Source organism: Malurus melanocephalus, unplaced genomic scaffold (assembly GCF_030028575.1).
Source record: "Malurus melanocephalus ecotype Western Australia unplaced genomic scaffold, MMel_1.1 scaffold_56, whole genome shotgun sequence".
Taxonomy (NCBI): Eukaryota; Metazoa; Chordata; class Aves; order Passeriformes; family Maluridae; genus Malurus; species Malurus melanocephalus.
The window spans coordinates 85,303-107,644 of record NW_026623288.1 but is presented as its reverse complement, the minus strand read 5'-3'; the positions used below and the strand labels follow the sequence as shown (position 1 = coordinate 107,644).

Genomic DNA, 22,342 nt, shown 5'->3' with positions numbered 1-22,342 from the left:
TGATGGTTTTTCTAGCTGGTTATCACTGCTTATCCCTAAGTAATAATATCCTAAGGCTGTTTGTTTTCAACTGCTTTGTGCTTTTTCAAGAGAACTCATTAGTGTGTCAGATTTGTGTCTGAATATGGAATGACAGGTTTTTGGAACAGTAGGKCTGTGGTAGAGGAAAAAAAGAGCCTCCAGGCTCTGAGGCTTCATTGGCACTTAAAAGGAGCCACTCCTTTAAGGCAGTTTTCCTCTTCAGTTGGTCCTGTGAGCAGCTAAACATTGACCTGTGCAGCACATTATGCTCTGCTTTATCCAACAAAGATCACCATGTGACTAACTGGAGAGACCAAAYCTTTTACAGGTCTCTTTTCTGCAGCACTTCTGGTGAGACAGCATACTCCTTGTGCCTATGACAAAGACAATAAAAGYATCATGTATGCTGGGAAAGATGTATGAACAGTTGCAGAGGATCACATCAGTGTGTTGGTTTATACAACACTGTGTCTTTAAAACTATGGACAAACAGAGTGATGGATACTGTTGAAATCACAGCAACTTGATTATTGTTCTAAACTTTGTGTGTTACTTTTGAATGGGGTGAATATGAGCATAGGAGGAAACAGCACTTCAGGCAGTCCCTGAGCAGTCTGGCTGCTAAACAGCCTCTGGCCATGTTCACTGGGCTCTTTTGGGAGGCACATGCATTGCCAGGTGCCTCTGGGTACAGAAATGCCTTTCCAGCTCCTCATCCAGCACCTGTGACTTCCAGCCATGCCCCGGGTGGTGTTACCGTGGTGCTGTTACCTTGGGACGAGGCGCAGGAGCCTCCTCTTGTCTCAGCTCTGTGCTGTATCTGCCTGGCAGCGCTTCCATGAACAAATCTGGCCAAGGTGGTCCCAGCCTGGTCACAGGATGAAATCCTAGAACAGCAAGGAAAGGCAARGCAGCCCCTTAGGGTGCTGCATTGTCAGACTCAGTACCTTCCAAGAACAGGTCTGTCTGGGTGGCCACRGGAATTGCTGCCTTGGGAAGCTACTGTCACCCTTGTTCTGGTGGCTTCACCATATAACAATATGTTCCTGCTCAGAGCAGCCAGGGACATGGCACATTCCATGGCATTTGGAAGGCAAAAAAAAACCACATACATCTGTATCCCAGGTCTTCCCTTGACAGTTCATGAGTTAGATTCAGTTTCACAGCAGAATTTCTGCTGTCCCTTCAATAATAGGAAGAGCATTTACACTGCATTGAATTCTTTTAATTGCACGTAACTTTGTGGGAGGTCAAGTSAGAGTTCTGTTAGCTTTGTTAAATACATGTTGATACAGTAACAGCACTGACTTTTTGCTCCGCTTCCTCTTGAGCAAGGCTGGAAAACCCAATTCCTAGAATTAAAGAAACCTGCTCTCAGATGGAGATATTTCTGCATAGCAGGRGGCAGGGTCCCCACTCAGGCTTTGACAAGAGGGTCAAAGTGTGCCCAGGTACCCCACCTGCTCAGGTGGGAGTCTAAGCTACTGTRGAGCTGCTGGGGTCCTTCAGACACAATTTTGTGCAAGTTTTCTATGTATTGCTTTGGACAGGCACAAAGACATGTTGGGGCTGTTCTCACTGAGATAGATTTGTCTGGCACTTCAAATTCATTGTGTTAACTTTGCAATGTGAGGGTCTAATTTGATTTTTCTTGTTATTACATGTAGGTTAAAAGTGAGAAATTCARTTTGTTTTGCTGCTTTGTATTAAAAACATAATTCTTGAAATAGTTCATTTCTGTTGAATCAGGGGATCACCACAGCCACAAGGAAGATGGTAACACATTGGCCTTGTAACAGCCATTTTATGTAATAAATGTTTACATGCCATCAATTGTACAAACATTTGATTGCTTATGTGACAGAGCTTTTCTTTTGCAGTCATTGGTCTCAATTTTTCCATTACATTTTCTCATTTTCTTTTCTAGCTTTACTCACAGACAAACCTCCAAAGCCATTGTTCCCCATGGAGAACCAGCCAACTGTTATAGATGTCCAGCTGGGTAAGTCCCCTTCTGGGAATAATAGATCCTAAACTTCCACTCTGGTAGCAGATGGGATAAATTGAAAGTGGTAAGAAAGGTTTAGTGGTACTGTTATTACATGCAAATCAATTTGCAGCTTCTCATTTATATTCGTGGAATTTACTGCCATGGCAATTTAAGGGAATGAACTTGTGTAACATCAGGGGATGGCAGTACTAATTGGTTACAATGGGTATTAAATATAAAGCATTGATGCTTTTTTTAATATATGATTGGTAGAGTATTATATGTCGACATTGGTGCTGTATTGATCAGTTGATGTTCATCCTAAGACAAATATTCTCATAAAAGAAGTGCTGATTCCTTTAAAAGTTAATGTAAAGCTGTGCATTTTCAGGTTGTTCTGAATGTGTACCAGGATGCGCTTTTGACTAAAATGCTTGTATGCTTTTCTCACTCCTATTATATGTTCTTCTGTGAATGCACATCTCTGAATCTCAGCTAGCAGCCTCTATTTTCTGTCACATTGGAAAATAACATTGGAGAGTTCTGCTAACTTTGGGAAGCTGTGGGGCATTGTGATGCTGGAAGAACTGCTCAACAYTGAAGTTCCAGAGGTTTTTTTTTCTGTGACTTGAAAATAGATTTCTAATTTTAAGAGGCAGGAYTGGAGTTGCTGTTGAGGACTGTGGTGCTGTGAGCTGAAATTACAAGAGATGTATTGCATATGGGAATTATTCACTCAGTGCTGAAGCTGTGGCACTTTCCTTCTTGAGCTTGCCTCTCTTACTCCTTTTACACCACAGCTGGCTAGGGTTCAGAGGTGGCATGGGGTAGGTGGCATGGGGTTTAATGGCAAATAGAGTCAGTGTGAAACATTTTAAGAGGGCTGATGCCATTGTGGTAAAGCTGTTTGTATTTATGAAAATCTACAGGGTTCTACTTGAGCAGAGTACAAAGACGTGTCCTTGTTCTTAAACCAGGTGCCAAACARTGTCAGAGAAGCACTGTGGATGCCATGAAGTATTTTTAAGTGGGTTTTGAGTTCTAGAATGTGAGAATATAAATTATTTTTGCCATTAGCTAATCTTAAAGATTAGTTTTCTCCCATGTACCTGAACTGACTCAGGAGTCTGTAAAGGCTTGCACAGGGAAGACAGCAGTRGATCTGGGAAGCAGCCAGTGCCAGATGAATTCTGCACAGACAGGTGCATATGTGCTTATTTAGGTTCTCTTCTACAGCGCTTGAATGTCTGTAGCTGAACAGAAATTGTCCCTAAAAGAGGWTATGAAATGGATCTGGAGCCATAGTTAAAATCCTACCTGAGTTAACAGAAAAACACAGTCATTGAAGTTTGAATCAGCCCAAAAGGCTGAATTCAGTCTCCTGGTCCAACTTCTTAAAAGTCAACTTTCAAAAGATTTCCTTTGGGAGCACACTGTCCCTGCATACATCAGTGCGATAAAGGCACTCAGAGTACACATCTTTGTTTCCTGCATTTTTATTTAATCTTCATTTTCTCTTCCAAGTTCCCCTGTTCCAGCAGGACTCTGTTGGTTTTGACTGAATTCTTTTTTGTTGTTGTTKTTTGCATGAAAAYATTTTGTTGTGGTTGATTAAAAGGAGGTTTGATTAAAAAAAAAWTAAAATAAACAAACTCCCTCCTCTCCATGGAGATGTGGCTCARTAATAGGATTTTGGAATATCTCTAGAGGGAAATATAAATCTTACATCTTACATGCTGGAATGTAATCTATTAGTTGTCCCCTAAGATCAGGGAATTTACATATGGTGCTTTTTTTTAATATGTTAATGAGTTTCGTTATTACCACTAGATCATCTTCATATGAAGGAACCTGAACTTTTTTTGCAGYGAAATTCATTGATTTCCCTCTTGATGAAACTTGGCAAACAGATAAAGGGAGCACCTTCATCTTGTGGAGGCCACTGCAGCTGGGGCTGGGAGGCTGCACTGGCCTCTGTGATCTGCAGGACTGGGAACCATCTGATTGCACAGAATAATGCTGAGGAAAGTTGTGTGTAAGGTCACCTGTTGAAATACTTCTTTGAGATCTTGTTAAGCTCCAAGTTTCAAACAGTTGTATTAGAAATTAGAGGAACATTTCTGTGTTTTACAGGCCCTTTACTCATTAGAGTCAAATCACCCAAAATGCCTGATTTTTCAGTAGTTCTGCAAGTGTGAATGTGCCATTAAACTACAAAAGAAATGGAGTTTAATCCATCTGCTTGTTCTGTAGAGATTATTTTAGTTTTCTGTTGGAAAGCTAATCTTTAGAGAAATAGCTGTCTTTTCTCAGAAAGTAGAGGGGATGAATAATTATTTACTGTCTTTATCCTTAATGATTAACACGATGCAATGCAAAATCTCCCTAGGACTAGGCAGTGGCCTAACTACTGAGCATCTCATTTGGCCTTACTGCAAACTTCAATACTTACCTTTTAACTTTTTAGATTTTTTAAGAAGTTTTAGTGAAAACAGGTATGCACAATTCTTATTGACAGTAGATCAAAGAATTCCTTCAGGCTTCAAACACGGTCCTGAGCATGCCTTGTTCTTAAGGAGCAGGAATGTACTTTTTGTGTTTTCTGTTTTTCTTTGGGATGTGACTGAGATCTAAAACCAACCATGTCAAGGTTAGAGAGAAGCAAAAACTGGAATTTGCTTATTTTTTTGTTTTTTCATGTTTGCTTGTGGTAGAGAAATAGAGCCAGAAAGCGGGGAGAGTTGACAGGAGGACAAAAGAGCATCCCATAGGACTGGAGAAATAGTCCAAAACAATTTCACTGTCTCAGCTGYTTACCAAGTCAGATAATCACTTCATCTCTAGGCCGACCTAGAAAATAATGACTGAATTTTCTTTTATTGTTCATTTATTGCTTCATTTTTGTAAAAACAAAACTAGAAAAAAGCTCCTTTTTATTTGTGTTTTAGTTCGTTGCATTGAGGTCAGTATAGAAATAGTTCTTGATTGCATGGTATGTAAGACACTTGATCGTACTGTACCTTGGTTTTAACAAATAATATTTATTCTTACCATATAGTGTATGTTTTGCAAATAAATGACATTATTCTGATAATAAAATGTTCTTCCTCTAAAAGGGTATTTCTGAGTTGATTTCATGACATTAAAATCAAATTTGATGGTATGAGCCAAAATACACACAGCTCCTGTGCCCAGCAGATGGGATGGCTTTAACAAAAGGCCTTTAAGACCATTTCCCATGTAAAGCTCTGACTGTGAATTTATTAAAGCTTATGCCATTGTGATTCAAAGTTGAGTTGTTCAAAAGCCCTTTTTTTAGAACAGGAGCTTGCTGTTACTTTGACCATAGAAGCCTAAGTGTGCTTATGGATTGTTCATGCCAAATTACCGAGTTTAGAGAATTCCTTATGTGATTTWGAAGAGTAAAGATTGAGACCTCAGTCAGGTGTCTTGGGGCTGTGAGCAGTAAGTTTTAAAGGTCTGTTATCTATTTTCACATACAGCRGTCTGACAGCAAGTGGAGCATRCTGTGCTGTAAGTCTTAAGATGACMTGTTGGTACGTTGTTCTGCTGATCTCAAAATTCATTTCTAAAATTATTTTCCAGCTTTGTTCACTCTTAGTGCTTTAAGAACATGGAAAGAAGGAAAATCACTCCTCTGTGTGTTTGAATTCATGATTATGGAGTAGGTTCCTCCTCTGAACCAGCTCGTTTGCACAATTCTGGTGGCACCAAGGGGCCAAAATCCGACTGATCCCTGGTAGCTGGGAGTTGTTGTGCTGCCAGCTCTTGGATAGTGTTGAAAGGGTGATGGGGTATTTGTGGGAGAAAGGAGGCACAGTTGTGCTCTGCTGGGTTTTGGCTGGACACAGATCTGTAAGGATCTATATCCTGCCAGTCTCTGTAGAAGCAGCTGCCAGAGTTCTCTATCTTGCACCATGGCTGCTGTTTTTCGTTTGTGCTTTCTGCAGAGTGAGTTCTGTGCATTCTGCTTTCAAAAAAAGCTAGAAATACAATATCAAAATAGAAGCTAAATCTGTTACTTCTGTGTACCATGTTTTACAGTGACTGCAGTGTTAAGTTTGTCTTTTTCTTATGAATGAGTTCGTTGAGTGGAATGAATGTCTGCATGTTTGGGTCTGTATTAATTGAATATATAATTTACATATCATTTGCTTTTCAGCTATGCTTTGGTTTTGTTTTCAGGTAATTGCTTAAGAAATGTTGCAGGACTTTTACAAAACAAGGCAAGAATCCTCTACATTAATTCATTTTCTGAACAGGGAAGATGTCAAGGGGTTTAACTCACCTTTGTCTTGGTAGTTCCTCTGTTTCTAAAGATGCTGAGGAAAGAAAACACATAGTTTATGAGGATTGTCATTTTTCTTAATAGCTGAACTGTTCAGAAAGATTTTGTTTCTAAAAGATTTAACAGCACGATTCCTTGGGACTCATTATTAGGCAGATCAATAGAGATCAATAGAGCTACTGTAAAACAAGGGCAAGGGAATATACAAAGTTACATCTGCTGACAGGTATAGGAATAGAATAAAAATAGTTAGGAATAAAAAAGCCCTTTTGGTTTGCAGCACTGGCTGGAAGGAATTATTTGAGAAGTGAAAATTCATGCACTTACTGACATTTGAAATAGATTACTTCACTGTCCACAGTCTTAATTTTCACTGAGACCCCACTTCTCTTCCTAAAAAAAAAAAAAAAAAAAAAAAATTAAAAAAAAACCAAAAAACCCTGCAAGATGTTTGAGCTGTTCATTTCATACCAAGCCTGTTTATTCAAGACAATCCAGCACTGTCTCTCATTACAGATTTGCTCATTGAATCTTGCATTCTTAATTTTTAAAGATACAGGTATTTGACAAGCAGTTGAATGGAGTAGTGATCTTGGCCAGAAAGYGATACAGAAATTTTGAACTGTAAAATGTCTCAAAATAGAGCAAGTGATTTGGGAGTGAACATGGGAAGAAATTCTCATTTAGTGTGTTTGCAGCATGGAAGGAGCACTGATACTCGTCTGTGGTCAGGCCTCTGGGTGTTGTGGACATGTCCTTTGATTTGCCCTTTGATGAAAGGATCCTGTGGTCYCTGTTCTTCCATGGGAGGGCCAAAACCTCACCCAGAGCTCCCCTCCCTTCACAAGGTTACAGACTCACCGTGTAACCCACCCCARCTGAAGTGCTGGGAAATCATCTCCTCCCAGGAGTGCACACTCAGGTACTAAAAGCTCCATGTTYCTGCACTGAAATACATGAAGGAGCAATTTTCACTAGGAAATGAAGAAAAACTGGGGGGATGGCCTTTAGGACCTGCCTTCCTTTGCAGCACAAAGGATACAGCTCCACAGCTATTTCAGCTGTACGTGCCTGTGGGAAAGGAGGCAGGATTTACATCTATTGCAATCATTCTGTGCTAATCTGAAGGGAATATTAGAGACAAATTGTCTGACATTTAGGTTTAGAAGTAGTTCCCTAAATACCCAAAGTGTATTACTGCTAATGCTTTGATGCTAATTTGGTATGTTGTTAATATCCCTGCTTCTCTCAGGGATAATGGTGAAATGTTGCACTTCAGAGACTTGGGCTGGGATCTGTGGTTCAGCTGGTGTAAATCCATGGTTGTTCTGCCTTTTGTGTGGTTAATCCAGGTTTACATCTGTGAAACAGAGAACAGAGTTTGTTGGCACACTTCTTTGTTTTGTTTTAATAGACTTGGAAAGATGAGCCAAATTCTGACTGCTGATCCATGTTTTTTGCACCCATTAGGATCCATGGGATTGGCACAGATATGTCAGAAATGAAGATTTAGCACTTTACAAATTTTTTTCTGTACTTCTGTAAACTATTTATTGCTTATGTTGAGTTCAGTGGATGTTAGGTGAGTCTTGTATATACTCTGAGGGCAACATGACTCTGCCTATATAGAAAAAATTGATTTAAGAATGTCAGACACCCTTGCAGTTAGTTTTGAAACAGCAATACTATAGATCAATCTGTTSTGTTCTTTTTATTCCAAGAAAGTGGTTAAGAGGAAACACTCCAGTRTACACTGAYTTACAGTTATCCCAAGGGCATTAGSTAACTTATGATGATGGAGGAATGCCTCAAATAATCTTGCTCCAGTAAATCTTCCTCTGAAAGCAGTGACTGTAGTGTGGGGGTGTCCAGGACCCTGAGYTTTAGCAGTTCACCAGGGCTAAGCTGCCATTAACAAATACAACCAGCACTTCAGCAGCCTTTAACAGACACCCTGCTGTGCTGAGTGTGGCTAAAGGATCTCTTGTTTGGTTCCTCAGTTTACTGCATTTGACTGGTGTCTGGGAAATGGGCACGTTTGTTTCTGCAAAAACGTGGTTAAGCCCATGAGATGGGAAATAGAAAAGATGGTCTTGGTGGAAAGCAGGGGCTTAGGGCTGCTGCTGAGAGCTGTGGGGTTTTTTCCTGCTGTAACTCCCCTTGACCTTGACCAGAGTTCTGTCCTCATTTAAAGTGAGGATATTACTTCTTTAGTTTTCAGGAATGTTGTGACAATAAAATCACCTGGTATTGGGGAAGAACTCCAAGAAGGGCAAAGAAAGAGTACAGATAGAGAAAGCTTTGACCTGAATTTTTGCCTCAGGGACCTTGCCTTTTGGGCTCTGAGCCTGACTGCAAACACAGAGACATTTAACTGCACAGTCCACAGACATATGCTATTGTGCATTGAAAGTCAGACAATATTAATGTCCCAGAAAAGAGAACCACAGGGCAAAGTTTGCACCATTTTCCATGCTTGTTGGAAACACTGTCACTGGAAGGAATTCATRTGCTGCCATTTTACATTCTCTCTACAGTGTTTGTCATGTGAATGAGTTATTAAGCTGTGAATGCCTCATATATTCTGTAAATTACAGASTAGAAACATTCGGCACTACTATTTTGACCTTTTCAGCATTCTGTGATTTGCTGGGCATGCCATTCCACATCTTTTGTTTACGGCCTCACTAAAACGAAGGGATGGAGCTGAGTGGGCAAACAGTCAAAATATACGGGGCTGGGAAAGGTCAGGGTCATGCATCACAGCACTGCTGTGCAGTGGGCAGGGAAGATTAAAATCTTCACTAAGCATTCTCGTGATTTTTCCTTCTTCACTGAAAAATAATAGAAAACTGTATTTTGTAATCTGTTCTAAAGGCAGCAGTGCAGAAAATGAAGACTGATGGTATAATTTCTATTTCTTAAAATTTCAATATCGAAATGTCATGATCTTAGAGGCTGTGAAAATCAAAGCTGTCATAGTCCTTCAAAAGAAGTGAGATGGAATTCTKCTCACCAAATCTTTGCTTCATTTAATCCATGTTTGATAAATGTTGCTCTTACCTTCATCCTCAATACCCTTGCGTTTGTCTCCATCCTGCAGAAACAAATAGTTTGTATTAGGTAATTGAACTTCGACCATTAGAACGAGGCTGAGTTACAGTTTTTGTGTGAGATAYTGCAATCCAATGAAGACCAAATGAAAGACAGCCAAAGCTTTCTCTTGAAATTAAGAGATATTTTTATTACCTGCTGAAGATACACATTACATGACTTCCCAGGACCCCTAATCAGATGGAAAGTAAAAAAAAAAGAGGAAGCAGTAATCTGTAGAAAGGCAGCAGATACTCTGATTTCTACCATACATTTTTAGTTTAAAGCAAGCCACACAGTGAATGATTTCTTTAACTTCGTACTACTGAGTATGTTTTTATTATCTGCTTATACTRTATGAGAATCTTACTAATTTTAACATGCTTGGCTCTAGTCCCATGAATAAGTGAATATAATTAGTCATGAAAACATCCACAGAGATTCCATTGATGCACAGTCAGGTGTGCAGTTACTTCWACTCACAGGAGCCTAAACACTTACTCGAGCAATGCTTTATATTACTCAAACACAAATTTCTCTGATGGTCTTGCACATTGCTTTAATTAAAAGGCCTAAGAAAATTTCATTTCATATCCAGCAGAGTTGCAAGTTTAGGTGTGCTGCATATGCTGATATTAAAATCCCAATGATGAAGTTTGTAAATGGTGCTACATGCTTTCCTGGGAAAATGTGATGTAACCCCTTGCAAACTCAAAAGTGTTTTTCACATTTCTCTGATCAAGCTTAGTAGTTTGAGTTGAGAATTTAAATATTTAGGATGCAGTAATTTTAATTTTAAAAAGAAAAACTACTGGTGTGTTTAGTGTGCTTTTTCATTGCTAGTGAGTTGAGTAAATATTAGCAAATCCTCTATTCTGTGAATTTTGTCTCTCTTTATGAAGAAAGAGATTGTCCATGGATCTTTCCTTGAATACACCTTCTAAATGCTTCTGGACTTGACACTCTATTTTGAGCAGTTTATTGCCAAGTCCTGAATATGCAGTAGTTGAAAAGTGAAGCTGTTATGATTGGGCAGGCTGATCARATCAGGATTTCTGTTATCCAATTACATTACTGTTAACTCTTTTTAATGATTTCCTGATCTGCATTGATGAATTTGAAATCCAATTTATAGATAATATTCTGCAGCCTGTCATTCAAATCATCGATACTAATTAACATTGCGGGCAGAAAACTGCTTTGCTGTAACATTTGAGCATTGCTCCAATGCAGTGGATGCAGGTAGAATAGACAGAGGATTTCGTTTGTAGGTGCAGTGGGTACTTGTGGTTTAGTTTTACCTGAATTACCTGCCTTTCCTGCTTAACTCACTTAGAAACTGAGTTGTAGAGACTGCACGGAGTGCAGTAAAGAGCCTGCTTTACTAAGGATCGTTGACCAAATGCTTTTATTTAGAACTGTGGTTTAACTTTTCTAAATATCACCTGGCACAGCGAGTGGTGTGTAGATATCMAACTGTTATTCCCCCTGTGGGCACATTGCCTCTGAGAGGAGATCTGTTGCATTTGAGCAGTTAGTCAGAGGCAGGCAAGCATGCTGCTTCTCTCGGGGTCAGGATTTTAAACCTCAGCCTCTCACAATTCAGYTCATCCCTTCACAGCCTGACCTCTCTTGTGTGAAATGCCTCCTCGGTCAGAAAACTCCTTGAAAAACTTGTGATTCCTAACACCTACATTTTTAGCAGCATTTGGGGATTATCAGGTGTAGTTTTGCCTGTAAAAAAAAAAAAATCAGGAAATCCACAAGTGCATCACAACACTGTAGTGTATAACAACAGGTGTGGCTGTCTTAGGTTATTAGAAGAGCTTTTTAAGAGAAGRCATCAGTAAATCCCCCTTGGGGATCTGCAAGTGTCTTGTTTTCYGGGCTCATGCTGTATCAGGACCTTGGTTCCCACCTGTCTTGTACAATAATCTGTGCCATCTGTGTAGTGAGGTGTTCTACCAACATTTCAGCAAAACTGGCCATGCAGATTCATTTTTTCTGTGTGATGCAGGGCTCCTCTGCAACTAATGGTGCATGTGCATAATTGTTTTGTTTCCTCTTCCATAGTTATTTACCTTACAGCCTCAAGCACTGAAATCCTTGTCAGAATTTTCATTAATCTTGTTTCTAAAACCACATTAATTAAAATTACAAATACCTGTTGACCGAGAGAGCTTTGGGAAATTTCTGCTTCAAAAAGTGTTTTTGATTTGTGATTCTGTTATCCTACATAACCATCTCAAATTACATCATGTTCGGAAAGATCACTTTAAATGTTTGGGAAGCTGTTAGTGGAAGTTTGCTGTATGTTGACTTTTGGCACAGCAAAAATTAGGTGATAAATGAGAGGAGTTGAGGGTGTAAATTATGAACAGAGATGCTAAAACAGCTTTGATACACCCAGGCCCAGTCTAATTCACTGAGTTCTGTTACAGTACAAGCCAAAGGATCTTGTGTCTAGCAGGAGTATGTTCAGTCATATGAATAAACACCCACCATTAATGTGTTACAAATGTGGAAAAATTGTCTTTTGTATCAGAAAAATAAGACCTGATGTGTTTGGCATGGTATTACACATTACTGCCACCATGGCATGCCTTTTAAAGGAATGATGCAGTGATGTGAACTCCCAAAATGCCCAAAATGTGAGAACACTTTAAACACACCTAGAACTCAAATATCAGTAATAGTGATATCTCCTGTAGGAAAGGATGCATGGCCCCTTAAAGAGAGTGTGGTGTTCCTGCTCTGACAGGAGCTAAATTTCCATCTGAGGAGCCATTGCTCTCCATGTTCCTGTTCCTGATGGTAGGAATAGGATACATTTTGTCTAGATCTTTGGGAATTTTGGAAATATGTGTGAGGGGATTTCTTGCTGGGTTTTGTTGTTCTTCTAATGGAAACCAGAGAAACATTTTTAAGCACGTCTTTGGGATTTTTTTTTTTTTGACCAGACAATAATGAATAATTATGAGATCAAAAGTGGGCAGCATAACAGCTGGCATGAGTAAAAACTTGTATTTTTTTTGCTATATYCCTGATTGAAATCACCAGTTTTCAAAGCCGATGCTGACTCTGTTGAATCTAATTTAGTGCCTGCATCAAGTCAGTTGAAGTGTAAGTGTAACTGGGAAGGGAACCAATGTTCTCTAGCAGAATGTCACATCTGCAGTGTCAGACACGTGAGTCCCCACAAACACCTGTTTTAATAAACAGCCAATTTGCTAATGCTCAGTTATGCCCACAAATAGCATCTGTTTCTGGCCAGTTGTCTACCTGAATATAGCATCCTTCTTAATCAGTGAAAGCCTCTGTTGCATAACTAGTCTGACTCATTTTCCACCCAGAGATGGGAATTACCCACTCTGCTCTCTGCCCTTAATATCCTTGAGGGAATTGGTGGAAAATAGAAAGTCTGCTGGAACGGTTCCACCCTCCCTTCCAAGCAAATAAAGCTGTCAGGGCTTTGATATGTACATAAAAATAAATACATTTTTAGAGCTGTGTGTTATTAAAATACCACATTGGCTGAATGATAATTAGTGATGGACCAGTGGAGCACCCAGGGCATTCCCACGGTGGATATTGCTTTAATGATGGCTCGAAACAAATTCCCAGACATTTATAGTGAGGTTGAATGCTGGTGAGAGAGAAACAGCAGAAACCTTCCTGACACCTGGAAGCCAGCACCGTGTTATCAGCTAAAAGGAGCCTGGACAGCTGATCCATGCAAACCTGGCATTACTTGTCCCACTGTGCTAAATATGTGCCATGCACTGTTTGCCCATGGACTTTGAGGAGAGCTTGGCATAAGGGCACAGGAAAAACTTAATGTTCTTCCTCAGGAAAATTTTGTATCTTCAGGCTGAAATTGCGGTTCTAGTAATAAATTSTGTGTATGAAGGCTGTGAGTACAGCCTTATGGTGCCAATAAAGGAGTAAATAAAACTATTACACTATATAATCTCTAAATAATATCCTGCCTTCTCCTTTGAATGAAACAACCTCGTGGGAGAAATAGTGGTGAGAGGGCTAATCCTTTTCTCTTCCTGCCATGCCCCATTACTAACTACAGGGATGCAGTAGAAGTGGATTCAGGTATTAAACTGTTTTATTGCTTTTCTTATTAAACATTCCTAATGGGATTACAACTAGAGGCCATTGCACTTAGACAGGAACAAAGCAATTTCTCACCTCTGCCCACGCATGTAGTAAGTAATATATTGTCTGCTATGCAGTTATTACAAGAATTAAATTGATGATACAAACCCAGGCAGGAGTGAGGGACTAGAGAGACAAAGCAATAAACCAGCAGGATTTTGGCAATTTTAACAGCAACTGACCATATACCTAATACAATAACCTGAAACAGTATAGTARTATAGCCAGGAAGAAGTGAATCTCCAACCCAGTAAAAGTGGAGCCGTGACTTAAACCTTGATGTAAATTTTTCTAAGCCAACRTGTACTGCTTTTTAGCAAAAGACTAAATCTTTCATAATCCATGGTAATTCTGCCCAGCAGATTGTTTTGTTGGGAAATCAGCTGAGTGGAAGCCAATTCAAACTGCTTGTGGCTTGAATTATATTTTATAGAAATTAAGCTGCCCAAAATGCTGCAAAAATAACGTGGTTCTGTGGCCGGCCCCTGATTAAAAAACAAGATGGAGCTGATTATTCACTTACATTACATTTTCAAGAAGTACTCATGCAGTCTAAACTGTCTGCTTAGTGTGAGATGAAGCAACCAGTCCCTTAACCCTCTTCTGTAACTGAGCAACCAGCAGTGGTAGATGTTTACATTCTGAGTCCATAATGCACCCTGACAAGGGAGGTCACTGGATGGAGGTAGGCAGAAATAAAATTAAAATTGAATAAAAACAGCTGAAGGCCTGGGACAAAATTGCAACATTCTGTTTTTATTTTTGAGACATCTGGGCTCACTGGGATTTTCTGAATGTCTCTCACCAAAGTTGCATATTAAGTACCTTGAAAGCAAATGATGCAGCACAGGAGGGAGTTGGCGACTTGCTGTGCACTGAGCAGAGATTTCTCATTTCATCCATCATTCACAATGTGCTGCAGTTCTTCCAGAACTACTGAGCTTATCTAACATAGGGTGGAACAGGACCAAGAGCTCCATTTGCAGTGTGTGCTTTGCCTCTGAACTGAATGTGATGAGGTGCTTTGTAATTGCTGGGTTTAGTAGCATGGTTTAATCTTATAGAGGATAGTGGCTGTGCACTCGGCTTTTTAGGATAGATACATGGAATTATGGGCTTTCAGAAGTCATGAATTGGGTATTTATAAATCACAAGACTGATTTACCTATCAGGCTCAGGGGGCTTTTTCCCTTTTGTTTCCTGTAAACATAGATTGCACTCTACCTGTAAGTACATCATTAGAACTGCACTTTAAGAACTGCTATCCAGCTTCTCCATTTCCCACAGTGTATCCCAAAGAGCTTATGTTAATGGATTTATGGCTTTCCAGGTCATCCCACATCTGACTATCCACACAACAGAAAGCAGGATGTACAATCATTTACTCAGAGTAGCAGTAAAATAATGCAGCCAGGTTTTGCAAGCTTACTTAATAGTTGGCCATCCTTGGGAGCTGGGGATGGGTGACCTGATCTCTCAAGACCCTTCCTGGTTCAGCATCCATTGTGTTATGATTTAAGAAGCTGGAGAAGCAAAATGATCRAGGCTCATGGTAAAATCCCAAGGTGTTGATGAATTTGGCAGCGTATTTCTTCTCTCTTTCTGTTCACCACTTAATTGCAGATAATTTAAATTCCATGATCAAATTATTAAAATAGCTTTCATTTGTCAGCTCCTTAAATGCACTTCTTATCTTTGCTGTTGAAATGTATCARTGTGTGTGGTTGGAGAGGTACAATCATCTGTAGTGCCCAAAATTACAGAATTGTAGAATAGTTTGGGTTGGAARGGACCTTWAAATGGCATCTAGTCCATCATCCCTATGAGRRGRAGGGACRTTTTCAACTAGATCAGGTCCCTCAGAGCCCTGTCCACCATGACCTTGRATATTTCCAGGGATGGGGCCATGCTCAGGTCCAGTCTGGCAGCCACAAAAGGATCTTACACCTGAAGCAATTGCATCAGCCCATGTAGTTTGCTCTCAGCCAGCATGTGACCAGTGCCTGGCTTGTTTAAGTTACTGACAGAACTTTGGCTTCTTTGGTCATTAAGTTTAGGAAAGAATGTACAAATTGAGATTTTAGGGGAGAGAACAAACCTTCTGCATATCCCCTTTTTGTTACCTCTTTTTGGAGAAGAGGAGATTTTAGGGCCTGTGTCACAGACTGGTTTCCACCATTCATGTGAAGTACCTCTCAGAAAAYAGCTTTGTAGCACTTGCAGCCTGTTGCAGCAGACACTGTTTTATGTTTTAGTGTCTGGCTGGCTCCAGCTATCACATCAACCTGAGCCTTGGAAATCATTATTCCATGTGGATTTTGYGCTCCCCTCTGAGGACAGTGTCTGTACAAACCCAAAGCACGTGCAGCAAGGTTACTTCAAGATTTATTTTATGGCAACTTCATTTCTCTGGATGCCTCATGAGATTAAAGTCAAACTTAAAAGAATCATTTTCCAAAACAGGAAGCAAACAATGATTTAACAAGTCCATACCCCATCATTCACCATTCAGGCTGGGGACAATGGCAGCATTATGTCACTGTCTTAACTGTGAATGTTGCCTCTAAATTTGTACGTTCTAAGGATGGAAAGTGAAGCAGCCTTTCTCTGATAAAAGAAAGGCTGGTTGTCTTTGATATCATAGATAAATGCTTTGATAGTTACTTTTTAATTGCTTTATTGCCAAAAATTTTCAATGAAGCCATAAAAGAGAAAAAAAATGATCAGCCTAATTGCCTCAAGATGGATATGTAATGCATAAATCTCTGGTTTAATGGATCTAGTAATAGACCACCTGCTTCAGTTGCCTTTTCCCATTCAGAATATGAATGAATGATTCTCTCAGATGTTCACAAAGAGAAAATACAATTGCACTATCAAAAACTCAGTGATTTTTCATTTTACTTTTTTTTCCCCTTGAGGTTCATTCTTGTTCTGTGGATCAGCCAATCTTGGTACATTTAACCTTGGAAAAAATAAAGTCTTTGGTGTGATGTGTAAAGCTTCATGCATTTTTGTTTTCCAGTTTTGTTTCAAATGAGAATAGAGAGCCAAGCACATTAATAAAACATTGTCAAATCCCCAGAGAGTCAGGCCTGAGTTGCAAGTATTCCTTCATTCTGTGGTCCATGTATATTMCCAGTATGGATACCATTCCTCTTGCTCAGTTCTGTGTCTTTTGGTATTGRTATTTCTTGTCTCTGATAGGATTCAGTTGTGTTGAGGGTGTTTGAATTCCACAGCCTGTCTTGTGATTCAATGTTTTAAAATKATTTTTTTTAAAAAAGGGACTCCACAACTTTGTGGATTTGGGCTTTTCCTTTTTGTGGGCACATGGAATTCCTGAGCCTTCTAAAGATAGAATATTTTAGTAAGTAATCTTAGTTTTTCCTCTTGCAGTGTTGGTTTTTTTCATTGGTAATTCATTGTTGGTAATTTTGCAGGGGGGGAGGGTTTGGATGTTTGGGGTTTTTTCTTCTTAAGGATAGCTTAGAATACTTTCCAAAATGCAGAAAGTACATATATTGCCAGTTGCCATGTCTCACTCACATGGGTAACTTTCTAAGACATGCTAATTTGCTGTCTTTTTAATTAGGAGCAGCCCAGTTCTGAGGTAACATCCTCCTGTTCTAAGTCCTAGCATTATCACTTTGAGCACATCCAGAGAAGCTGTCTCTGTGTGGCTCTTCCATGTTCCCTGTGGTAAATGAGTTCCAAAGATGTGCATTTTCTTTATGAAAATCTCTTTTCAAAGCTCAGCCCTACAAAAATCAAAATTTGAGACTTGGAGGGCTTCTCATATCCAGAGGTTTCACAAACTCCAGTCAGAGATGAATGAATGGAGTGGTCTAGCAGGCATTAAATTGGCAACAAACAGAGAAGGAGGGAAGGGAACAAACGAGCAATCATTTAGAAAAAAAATGAAGATGTCAAGAACTAAATTAATCAAGCCATCAGGGGATATAAAGATTATTTCTTTAAATTTTGTTTTTAACGTTTACACAGTTGTGAAAAGAACCTGGGTAATAAACAACAAGAAAAAGAATGGCACATTTATGGGCTTAAATTCAACCTGRTCGATAAAAGAGAAATCTGGTGGGAATGATTTACATGATGGAAGCRTTAAAATCCATGTTTATCACCTATTTAAGAGCAAATGAGGGAAGGAGGAGCCATCTGGCAGAAGTGTGCATCTTCTGAGAACCTGGAAGCAGTTTCTGAGGAGTTTGTATCCATCAGTGCTCTGGCCATGGAAGAGCAGGAAGGGGGACRGGATGGAGTCTGCAGACCATGGGTTGGCAGTGAGGAAGAAGGTGACCCATTGTGAAACCACTGTGATCTTGTAGCATCAGTTCCAGGTCTGGCTGTTAGCTCTCTGAGAAGCTCCATGTCAGGAGATCAATCTGGGAGCCCCACAAGAAAGGATAAAGAGCTGGGAAGAGTTAAAAAAGCTCTGCTCAAGTTTAAAGAGTTTAAGAGTTTAAAAAGCTCTGCTCAAAGCTCTGCACCGTTCAACACGGTGCCACAAGGCTCATTGTATGAATTACACATAGGGGGAATTGGAATTTGGTGATGGAGAGCTCTTGTGTCTGTTAAGCTGAAGTGTGTAACAAGATGTGATTCCGTTGTGTTGATGCTGTGAGTGTGTCCCAGACTAACAGCACAGGCTTTTTCCAGGGAAGGTAATAAGGAAATGCAGGAGCTCATCAGCCTGTGGCTCTCCATCAGTGACGATTCTTCAGACAGGAGCTGGGCTTTGCCTGATTCAAGATGTGCTGCAATCTGACCTCATCCTGTGGCTTGTGGAATGAGAGCTCCAAGGGGCAGGTCAGCGGGCCTTTCTGCCTCTGTCCTCTCCAAAAAGCTGGATATCCAGTGTTAAACTCTTGAACCTGTAGTTATATAAATGACTTGATTTTCAAACCCTTTCAAAGTCAGCAGGATTTGAGCCTTGGTACATAGCCAGAGTGAAATTTCTGCTCTAAAATTGTTAATTCTGTGTGAATGCTCCATTATTTACAAGTACACTCTGTAGAGGACCAGTACATGAGAGAAAATAGCCTGGTTCAGGCTAAAGTATGCTATTTCTAATAACTGGTCAAGCCAGAGTATGTTCAAGATGCAGAGCCCAGTGTCCTGGGGTTTGTCTTGCTCCAGAACAAAACAGGGTTCATATACCATAGGGCTCCCATCCCAAAATCTCTCCAGGACCTCCAGTTTTGCTTGCTGCAAGCTAACTTGTAATAATGGGGGATCTGGGAGTTATAGCTGCATGGCAAAGGTGTGATTTAACAAGTTTTGGGGTTCTTTAAATTCAAATAGTTATGCCAGTGCACTCTCTGCTATATAGTTATGCCAATATAAAGGTACCTTATATTTCAAAATACTTTCTTGTTCTTAGTGTTGATTGCCTGTACCTGTATGTGCAGATTCTGAGGTAACATATAGTTTTAATAAACCCMTTTGATAGCCTGAGTTTACACAAAACAAATATCAGATTATGCTTACTTTTTATGCACCAACTCTATTATTTCTGGTTTTATTTMTCTATAAATAAAGAGCTAAGCTCTAGTTACATATGCCTAAATGCCTGAAAAGAGGGATTTKATTCCAGAAGCTGTTGTTGTAATGCAGTTAGGTCTGATTTTTCTGCTAGAAAATTYCATTTTAAATCATGTTAATGTGGGAGAGTAAAATAGACTGTGAAAGTTAGCTGTTTCTGGTGTTCAGAAGAACCTGCTTTTTTCAGCCATTCTCTATTTTATGAAGGAATAAGTCTAAAACCAAAGTTTTATTTAGCAATTCCCAAGGAAATGGAAGTGCACAGTCTGATTCTGCCTCTTACAAGAAAAAAGTAATATATAAAGCTTGTGGTTTGCCTAGGAGCCTGCAAAGCCTTATCCTATTGAGTAAATCTCAAGTTTGGTCTGTATTACCTGAAAGATGAGTTCATAAATATCTGTACCAGGAAGGAACATGTTCATTGTACCTGATAGTTTTAYCATCATCTGCAAACTCAGGTGCTGAGATACCCTGATAAAATGAAAACAGATGCTCATAGGTTTTTTAATCTGTTCTTTCCTTGTTTAGTTCCTTGAATTTTAATTGTTGCCTTTTAGGCTGTGGCTTTTTTTAACATAGTGTAGTGTTATGCGTGTTTCATGTGTCTGGAGGCAGTATGCTTTACTCAGAGGTAAGAAGCCAAATTTTCAAAGGTATTGCAAATTGCCAGGGAAATCATAAATCTGGACRTAGTATTTTATCCAGGGCTCCTAATATCCCGGTTTATTGGCTTTAAGTGAACTTCCCCAAGGCGAGTTTATGCTTTTCCAACCAGCCCTCTCCTGTGTCCCAATGGTCCCATCTGTGGCAGAAAATGATGGAAACTGAAGCAGAGCCATTGCCTTATTCAAACATCTTGTTCTTTTTTCTGCAATGTGCTGTCATTGGGTATTCAGACAAAAGGGCTAATTCATTATRACCAAGTTGTTGTTATTAATAATAAATTAGAGCAATTATGCTGTTATGTAGRCCCAGAACATCCTACATCCGTTGCTGTATTTGCCATGAATTGTATGATTTAATGGAATTCTATCTGCCCAAAAAAGGAAGAACCAGTTAGTGAKGAGGAATTAAGCTTAATAATTATGTACAATCAAATGTTTAACAGTCTTGAAAGGGATTTCATATTACTATAACTTGCAGCTCCAACCATAAAGACCGTGACTACTCAGCCATGTGCTCTTCATAGTGGTCATTCTGTTCACTTCTATTTGCTGTGTTTACCTCAATTAGTTTCCATGTGTTACTCAGAGAAGCATTCACAGGAAGAATTCATAGTGCTAGTGTTAATACATCTAAATGTCTCARAAAAATCACTGTGATGTTTTAGGAATTGTCAGAATGGGGGTTGGAGGATTTGTCTTTTTCCAGGGACTCTAAGAAGGGCCTGTACATGGGCTTTCCTAACATTTACCTATTCAGTGATGAACAGCTTGTAAAAAATAGTGAAATGAGAGTCAGGGTGACGTCAGCAGGAGAGAAAGTGAGAGATGTGAAGAAATGCAATAAAAAGTGGAGCAGAGATTGAAGAGAAGGAAAGAAAAAGCTGTCTGGGGAAAAAAAGAAAAGAAATATCAGAAAGACAGGAGGAGGAAAGAGAAAACCACAGAAAGTGGTCACATATCAGCAAGAAGAAAAGCAACATGAAAATGCTGTGCTGGAGAAGAAAGGATCCTTTTAAAAAGGAAAAAAAAAAAAAGAAATTAAAAATTGAGAACTTTGAGAAGTGTCTCTACCTAGCATCTAGCCTCAGGAGGACTGTTCTAAAASTAAGATACACAGATAGGATACATCACTTCTCCTGGCTGTTTACTCAGATGTATATGTTTTATTAAACTCTTGATAACTTGCCACTCCCTGAAAACTGGCAGGATTGCTTGGATGCTCACASCAGATCCTGACTCTGTTTCAGTTCCATATTTCTGGGTCAGTGTGTGTGACTGTCAGTGAATCTGTACTGGCTGTGTGTGCAGGGATGAGTCCATACATCCACATGGACCTTCAGGAGGACACAACTGTGCCCAAAGCAGGGCAGCAATTGTGTGTGATTGGGCTGTGTAACTCTTCCAAAGGGGCACAGATTCTCTCTCCAGTTCTTYGCCGTGAATCATGCAGTATTGGAGTTTTTATTTATAATTGCCAGTGAAGTTGAGCATATGGGCTTAAAGGAGTTATAAATGATTTTGTTTTCTCTTTTATTGTTACCCATCTGATAAATACAACCAGGCAGCATAAGGCACTTGATACTCCTCACCAATCCCTTGTGTACAATATTGAAAGAATTCAAAGCAGTGCATATTTTAGCTGTCCTTTAGAGATGAATTATTGCTGTTTATGCTTCATGCAGATGCTTGGAAACAGATTTCTGCATATATATCATATTTTGCTTGCAAGTAAGTGTTTAAAGCCACAGTTACATGAGATTTAAATCTAAATTATTCTGCATTTGTTTAAATCTGAGATGATTTTTAATTAGCTATCAACAGTAAATCTGAAGTGAATGAGGAAGATACTATGAGCTTAGCTTTTTAACCAYTTCAAAATAATCTCTTAATTGAGAAAAAAAGGCAAGATTCAGAGAAACATCCTTCTAAGTGCCCACAGCCTTGTAAACATTTTGGGTAAGAGTTCATGAAACTCTCTCAGGTGTTCTTTTCACCCTTATTTAGATTGAAAATTCAGTGTTAAGGTGAAATATTGGCCCTGTAGAAGGGAAAGATAAAGCTGGTACTAATGGAATAAACATTTTACTCCCCTGTCTGTTTATCCATTTAGACAACTGAGCAAGAGAATTGTKCATTTGGGCAGAGAGTAGGTCGGCATACACAGCCTCATCACTGTGGAAAGTTCTCCATTCAAATATTGCATTTCTTCAGTGAGGTTAACAAATGTTTTTTTTTTGTTCCCCTCATTTGCATAAGTGCAGATAGTGGTTAAGGAAACTGTATGGATAAATCACAAAAAATATCTTCTGTCCCTCTGCATTGATAGGAAAAGTCAYTGCAAAGCCTTTTTTTTCTTATGTACAGTATTGTGTTATCTGTGTCTTTTCCTTACTGTAATCTCTTTTTCTGTGTCACTTATTAAAAATTCTGACTTTTCAACMGCTACATCAATTTCTTTAAACATCTCCTGACTCAATAAAAAAGCGAGGAAAGGATTAAATTGAATGCTCAAGCTTCATTCCATCGTCTCACAAA

The 22,342-nt window shown here is 39.4% G+C and overlaps 1 protein-coding gene across 2 annotated transcripts in view; it reads left to right on the top strand.

Moving 5' to 3' along the window:
* IL1RAPL2 (interleukin 1 receptor accessory protein like 2) overlaps nt 1-22,342 on the top strand; it is a 341,134-nt gene that overhangs the window by 242,979 nt on the left and 75,813 nt on the right. For both annotated transcript variants that reach the window (XM_057365608.1, XM_057365607.1), the window contains exon 6: nt 1,949-2,023. In XM_057365608.1, the coding sequence (XP_057221591.1) occupies nt 1,949-2,023 (75 nt within the window). The remainder of the gene's footprint in view (nt 1-1,948; nt 2,024-22,342) is intronic.